Source organism: Centrocercus urophasianus, unplaced genomic scaffold, assembly GCF_019232065.1.
Source record: "Centrocercus urophasianus isolate 14NV4802_14NV808 unplaced genomic scaffold, USGS_Curo_1.0 seq_49, whole genome shotgun sequence".
NCBI classification, from domain to species: Eukaryota; Metazoa; Chordata; class Aves; order Galliformes; family Phasianidae; genus Centrocercus; species Centrocercus urophasianus.
In genome coordinates this window covers 1,590,623-1,597,295 of record NW_024885077.1, presented here as the reverse complement: position 1 = coordinate 1,597,295, position 6,673 = coordinate 1,590,623, and the positions used below count along the sequence as shown (strand labels likewise).

The following is a 6,673-nucleotide window of genomic DNA, read 5'->3' as shown; positions in this document are numbered from 1 at the left end:
TTCCCTTCCCTTCCCTTCCCTTCCCTTCCCTTCCCTCCTCTCCTCTTTCTTTCCCTCTTTCTTCCTTCTTCATTTCTTTCTTCCTCTTTTTCCTTTCTCCTTTCTTCTCTTTTCTTCCTTTATTCTTCCTTTTCTCTTTTTTCCTTTCCCCATTTCCTTTCTCTTTGCAATCTCACGCAACGCTCACAACATTTAGCTAACAGAATTCCCGTTCCAAAGCCCAGAACAGAGCAAGCAACACACAGCCTGGAGAGCACCCAACAAGAGCTGCTCGGGGTGACGCTTTTCTCAGGGCTCTTTTTACTACTCACGATCGATCTGCTGCTCTATTTACTTGCGCCGGCGGTGTTTTAGTTCCGTGTTTGTGTAAAAAAAGAACATAAACCAGCACCACAACAACGCCCACCGTGCACGCAGGGCCAAAGCGTTGCGTTGGGCCCTAGGAGGGAGGTGCCGGGCTGGGCCCTCCCCTGGCAGCGGGCAGGCAGGGGGCATGGCGGCTCTGCGGGCCCGGTGTGTGCTGCTCACCGGCTCCAACCGCGGCATCGGGCTGGAGTTGGTCAGGCAGCTGCTCGGGAGTCCTCACCCACCCACCCACATCTTTGCGACCTGCCGGGACCCAGAGGGACCGCGGGGAAAGGTCAGCGTGCGGGTGGGGGACGGGGCGGGCGGGCTGCGGGCCGGCAGCCGCGGAGGTGAGGGCGGCGGGATGGTGAGGATGGCGCGGGGCTGCCGAGCAGTGCTGCGGGCAGGGCTGGATGCCACTGGTGTTCGAATGCGGCCGTTGTACCACCCTCGTTCGGCTGTGGAGCAGACACAGGGGAGGGAGCAGCTCAGTGCTGTCACTCCTCGTCGCCCTTTGGATGTTGGGGTTGAGAGGCGGCTGGGCAGCAGGCGAGGGGAGGAATGCACGCTGCCATCGCAAGCTGCTGAGGAGCGTCTGCCAGCATTGCCTGTGCGCAGGGGTGACGTGGGGACACGCAGCCTGATGGTGACAGCCAGGGTCAGTGTTTACCCTGCGCCGCGGTGGCGGGAGGTGTTGGAGGTAATGACCTTAAATTGCACCAGAAGAGGTTCGGGTTGGGTACTGGGAGCAGTTTCTTCCCTGCAGCATTCTCTGTGGGCCTCTTCGTGAGAGCTTGTAGTCAATTTGGGCACACTGAATGCGGTCTTGTTGTCTACAACTCGCTAGAGGTAAGGAAAGCTCAGAGCAGAGGGATCCATTTCAGCTGGGCAGGTGAGATGTAGCGCCTGGAGCATCCAGAACTTGTGACTGTGCTGTTTGCATCCAGATAAGTCTTCCCCAGCCTTCAGAATGGATGACCATGGGCACCCTGGCATTGCTCTTGGCATCACAGCCACCTCCTGCTGACTGTTTCTGTGTTTCTTTTCACAGGATCTGAGAGATCTGGCATCTAAACACCCAAACCTGATGCTGGTGAAGCTGGGTAGGTGTGCCCTGGCTGTCGGCTGATACCTTCGTGCCACCAACCACGCTGGCCCCATTTCTCCTCCTGACCCTGGCCGCAGGCTCTGTGTTTGACTCCACATCCCAGCATCTGCCTTCAAGTGCTGCTACCACCCGAAGCCCAATTCCTCCAATCCCTGCCTCATCCCACACCTCCCACAGCAGCAGCATCCCACTCCCTGTGGCCACAGGACGGGGAGCTTCTGGAGACCAACCATGGGCTGTCTCTCTGGGGACTGCCCCCCCCCAGGAACGCTGCAGCAGCACTTTCCCATCGTGAGGTTGTCTGCAGGGATCCCCGCGCGTTGCAGAGATTTTGGTGCCTGGGTGCTGTGGGCCGGTTGCGCAGCACCCTCTGGTGCCTAGAAGGGGAACAGACGGCGCAGTTTGAGACGCCCGACTGCTCTCGGGAGCTCAACCCGTACCTTCCCCCCAAGCCCCTCGGGTGGACTCCAGCCCCAGGGATTACGAGGGTGTTCAGCATTCAGGAACAAATCTAAGCACCCTTCTGCGCTGGGGGAAATGGCACCGAAGCCCATTCTGTGCCTCTTGCAGATGTTGCAGATCCCTCAGCGATTGTCAACGCAGCAAAGATTGTGGAGGGGAAGCTGAACGGCGCAGGGCTGAACCTGCTGATAAACAATGCTGGCATCTTTACCCCGGTGTCACTGGAGATGGTGGGCTCTGAAGAGATGATACGGGCATACAAGACCAATGCGGTGGGACCGCTGCTGATGGCCCAGGTAACTCTGCCTTCTGTTCCTTTTGGCTTCAGCCGTGCGCCTCTCCAGTCACTATGAAGGTCCCCTAAGGCTTTCTGAAGTTTCCTGAGGCTGTGGGAAGGAGAGGATGGTGCTAGCTAGTGCTCACACCCTCTCTCTTGGCTTCCTGCCCTCGCTGGGCAGCAGCAGCTGGGCCAGCTTGGGGCATGGGCACCCACCAGGCTGCTCGTCCCCAGGCGTTCCTGCCCCTCTTGAAGAAGGCTGCCCAGGACAGCAAGGAAAAAAGACTGAGTTGCAACAAGGCAGCCATCATCAACATCTCCTCCTTCTTGGGATCCATCGGGAGAACTCCTGAGTCCTACTTCAAACCGGTCATCTCCTACCGCTGCAGCAAGGTAAGGAGATGGGGGCTCAGGAGCTGGCTGGGAGTCAGAGCTGGCCCTTGCCAGGCCTGCTCTTAGGGCAGCAGCTGAGCTTATGAGATGGAGGAACGTAAATGTGTTGATCACTATCTAAGTTCTCTGGGCACCTGCATGCCCGTTCCCTGCCCACCTAGGGGACACTTGCACCGTTCACCATCTCCTGAAGATCTGGCATTGTTTTTTCTCCCTCACCTTGAGGCACAGATGAGGTTGGAGGTTGGTGCACGGCACATTCTAATGCTTTCTTCCTCCCCCAGGCTGCCCTCAACATGCTCACCAGGTGCCAGGCTCTGACCTATAGTGAGGCTGGGATCCTGTGCGTGGCACTTCACCCCGGCTGGGTGAAAACTGACATGGGCACCCAGGAGGTGGGTGCAGGCTGAGCTTCTGCAGGACGTGGGCCTCCCTGCATGGTGCACTTGGGAAGTGGCATCGGTACATGTCCTGTGCCAGAGCCTTCATCCGAGGCTGGAGGAGGCTGGTTCAGGGGGACAAGGCTTTGGGCCGTCCCATACATGTGCAGTGATGAGACCTCCATCTTGTAGGACTCATCCTGTAAGGGGTTGTTCACACTGCAGGATCCCTGTTTTGGGGGAGGGAGTGGGGTCCCTGTAACCACAGGGCATGGATAAACCTGCACGTAGCATCCCACTTGCAGCAGGACTTTCTATGTGGCTCAGCTCTGTGTGCCTGGTTCCTGGAGCTGCCCCCAAACCTGCAGCTGGCTTCTTAGCCCAAGCCACCTCCATCCAAACCACGCAGATACCCAAATGTTCTCCCACATGAGCGATCCATCCCGTCTCCTGTGGCTCTCCCCAGCATGGGGGCAGGGTGCTTTGCTGGGATGGGTGTGAGCGGGGATGTGTGCTGGTGGGTCTCAGCCCTGCTCCTCACCGACGCCCTTTGCAGGCTGACCTGACGGTGGACACGAGTGTGCGGGGGCTGCTGTCAGTGCTGCCCATTCTCTCTGAGAAGCACAGCGGGATGCTGCTCAACTGGGAAGGCAAAGCAATTCCATGGTGAGCCCTTTGAGGGACCACGCAGTGCCAGGGGTACCCTGAGTCCCCAGGATGATCATCATGGTGTGGCATGCAAGTAACCTACCCAGGACTCTGCCACTGGCTGTGCAGGGCAGGCTGTGATCCCTGCATCTGAATGGCTAATAAACACAATGGTCAATTAATGCTTTTCCCTGTGCTCTCACTGAGACTGTTCCTGCCCTGACCCAAAGCTGCTCTCTGTACAAAATAACCTGCTGTTCGAGCAGTGTGTCTGAACAGAAGGCTCGTCCCACTGGGTGACTCAGCAGCCCAAAGCCCTGCTCAGTGTGCCTGCTCTCTGCCATTCTTCTGCCCAACACCTGGCTCCAGCGGAGTCTCTCTGCTACAAATCTCTTGGTGGACTTTGTGCTGGATGCAGTGTCTGCGTGAGCAGCCTTGGGGCTGAGATGTCCGGCAGTGCCACAGCCCATTTGGTGATCCCAGGCAGCTGGCCATTCCCAATTTTGAGCTGTAAGTGGGCTCAATACCCTTGGGTATGGGAAATCCAATCCCAAAGGGAGCACAGCATGGGAACGGCACTTCTGCATGGAGAGGCTGAGAACAGCAATAACTGGGCTTCTGCAGCAGGCAGGGCTTCTTAATTGGGTTGAACAGCTCTGGACTGCGTGATTTTGTTCTGGAGGTGGTAGCAGCCCCAGAGGTGGGTTTTCCCAGTTTTAAAAAGTTTTCCACCCGTACTTTCCCCTTCTGAATGGATCTTCCTCTTGGGGGACTATAGGGAAAAGCAGCCAGATGCTCCTTCAAGATCAGGAGATCAGAGCAACCCATCTTGTAGGAGATGAAATCCCACAGCTTTCCCCTGAGCCCCTCACTTCCCAACCAGTCTCCCTTGCTCAGGCTCTCTTCTGCAATCTGTCTGAGCACTGGGACAGATGGCCTTGCTGGGACCATGGCTTGGCCCTGCCGTGCCTTAGAGATCTCCAGCAAGCCCTGGCCCCAGCCTGCTCTGCCCCGAAACCCACTGAGTCCCAGCAGTGAGCATTTTCAGCTCTGGGTGCTCCCAAGCCAGTGACATTTAGCAGCCCGGACTTTGGCGAGGACTGGAAAAGGGACAGCAGGGAGCACCTGCAGCTGTGTCCCAGCCTGGGCCAGCTTTCCATGACCGTGGATGGGAGAGCTGCCAGAGCTTGTGAGCTTATCCCTCCTTCCTGGGGTTCCCAGGCAGGCTGAGAAGAGAAGCAAGCTGCCCCTACAAAGCTGAGGGGTGCTGGGAGTATTGCTGGGTGGAGATGGGGTCCATCTGTACCATACTCTCAGGAAGGCTGGATGAGGGGTGAGGTCTCCCCGCTCCAGCGCTTTTGCTAAGCGGTGTGGGCTCTTCCTTTGCACAGGTTCCGGGTGTTTGTGCTCATGCAGCTGATTATCTCCACACTTCCTCTCCAGCCTGATGTTTCCTGCCTTGCTCACTCCCTTTTGCTGGCTTTGCCCTTTGTGTCAGCCTTATCTCCCAGCCCTGGGCAGTGTCAGAGCCCTGCGCTCCCCCTGCTCGCCGTGTCAGAGCCGGTTGCTCCCACTGCCTCTCTGCTCACCAGGGAACAGATTGCTGGCTCTCTTTGATTTCTTCGTTCTTCCAGCATTCTCCTCCTTCCATGCCTGTCCTTTCCTGCTGCTGCTGTCCGTTGGGACACTGCCATAGAGGCTGTGGGAGATGGGTAGGCAGCAGGGAGAGCACTTTCCCCAGGGCTCAGCAGGGGATGCCAACCCCACCTGGCTCTGTGAGAGTGCAGCAAGCTGGAACATGGAGCATGGAGGATTTAGGATCCAACTGCATTCAGCAGCTTAAATGGGATCTCCCAGTTTCATCTTTAGCCACAGGACAGGTGCAAACTTGACTGGGCTGAGCACTGCCCATCTTGCAAGATGCACATCTGCAAGATGATGTGGCCCCAGAGAAATTAAGGAGTTTGCCCTCCAAGGCGGTCACTTCTCAGGGTCTCCCACCTGGTCTGACAAAGGCATGTTGCACTAGGAGCTGCAGTGGGACACCTCCAGGTGTCAGGACAGGGTGAGAAGGACACAGGGAGTCCCGGTGGGATGGGGACCTAGGGGCAGGTTCTGCACCAGGTGGGCCAAGAGCCCCATGGATGGCAACGCTGCTCCAGGAGGAGAGGAGTGAAAGAGGAGAGTGGGGATGGCGTGGGGCTGCTCCACTGTTTGACCTGCTGGCCTCAGCGCTGGGAGGTGGAGCAGCAGCAGGAGGCAGGTCAGAAACCAGCTGGTGAGGACACAGACCGGCAGCACGGCCGGTGTTGGAGCTCCAGAGCATCGCTGGAGCAGAATAAGCAAGAAGTGCGGGGACCTCAGCCGGGACCTGAGTGAGTCTGCATCTCCTTCATCTCCCACATTACCCACGGGACAGAGAGCTGGGGCAGCAGGGTGGTCACATCCATGACACTGCGGTGCCAGTGACTGCTGTCAGCCCTGTCACCAGGGGATCTGCTGCAGAGGAGGGTGCTGGCTGTGGGAGAAACACAGCCGGGCAGGAAGCACACCCTGGCCCAGGCAGTGCTGGGGCCAGCAGATAATGCACCAAGGCTTCCTCCTGCACACTGCAGCCGTGGGGTTGGGGCAACTGTTTGCTATCTGCCTCCCCAGCCCCACCAGCATCCCCTCCTTTGTGTTATTGTTAGCTCCCCAAGCCCCACTGCTGCCTGCCCTGCTGCTCCCTGCCCTGGCATCCTGGGCAAGTGGCTCCATGGCTGCTGTGTGCTGGGAGCTCAGTGCTGCCTTTGTCCTCCTGGAGACCAGCATCTTCCCCAGCCATTTTGTGTCCCAAGGGCTCCTTCCTGGCCCTTTCCCATAGTGACAGAGGATGCTGGGGTTGTTGTGTTTTGGAGGTTCCACGGTTCCCTCCTTGCTGTCTCTGCTCACTGTAAGCTGGACTGATCCTGCCCGGTACTTCCTCTCAACCCACCCCACCATGCCCACTGTCCACATCCCTCAGTGCCACATCTTCATGGTCCTCAGACATCTCCAGGGATGGGGACTCCCCTGTTTCCC

General features: G+C 58.1%; 1 protein-coding gene across 2 annotated transcripts; it reads left to right on the top strand.

The window, feature by feature from the left end:
• Positions 1–465: 465 nt before the first annotated feature.
• LOC122169066 (C-factor-like) lies at positions 466–3,795 on the top strand. 2 transcript variants are annotated; one of them, XM_042834866.1, is made up of 6 exons: positions 466–640; positions 1,397–1,448; positions 2,024–2,211; positions 2,427–2,585; positions 2,870–2,980; positions 3,522–3,795. In XM_042834866.1, exons 1-6 carry the CDS (start codon positions 494–496, stop codon positions 3,633–3,635), a joined length of 771 nt encoding a protein of 256 aa, XP_042690800.1. In that variant the 5' UTR covers positions 466–493; the 3' UTR covers positions 3,636–3,795. The 2 variants fall into 2 exon arrangements, with proteins under 2 accessions (XP_042690800.1, XP_042690799.1); XM_042834865.1 differs by lacking the exon at positions 466–640 and adding an exon at positions 690–1,045.
• Positions 3,796–6,673: the final 2,878 nt, after the last annotated feature.

Bases quoted from the DNA above. Each gene is read 5' to 3' on its own strand.
- LOC122169066 (XM_042834865.1), top strand. From the start codon at position 710: ATGGTGAGGATGGCGCGGGGCTGCCGAGCAGTGCTGCGGGCAGGGCTG. The intron at 1,046-1,396 runs GTAATGACCTTA...TTCTTTTCACAG, and splicing joins GGTGGCGGGAGGTGTTGGAG to GATCTGAGAGATCTGGCATC. The intron at 2,586-2,869 runs GTAAGGAGATGG...TTCCTCCCCCAG, and splicing joins TCTCCTACCGCTGCAGCAAG to GCTGCCCTCAACATGCTCAC.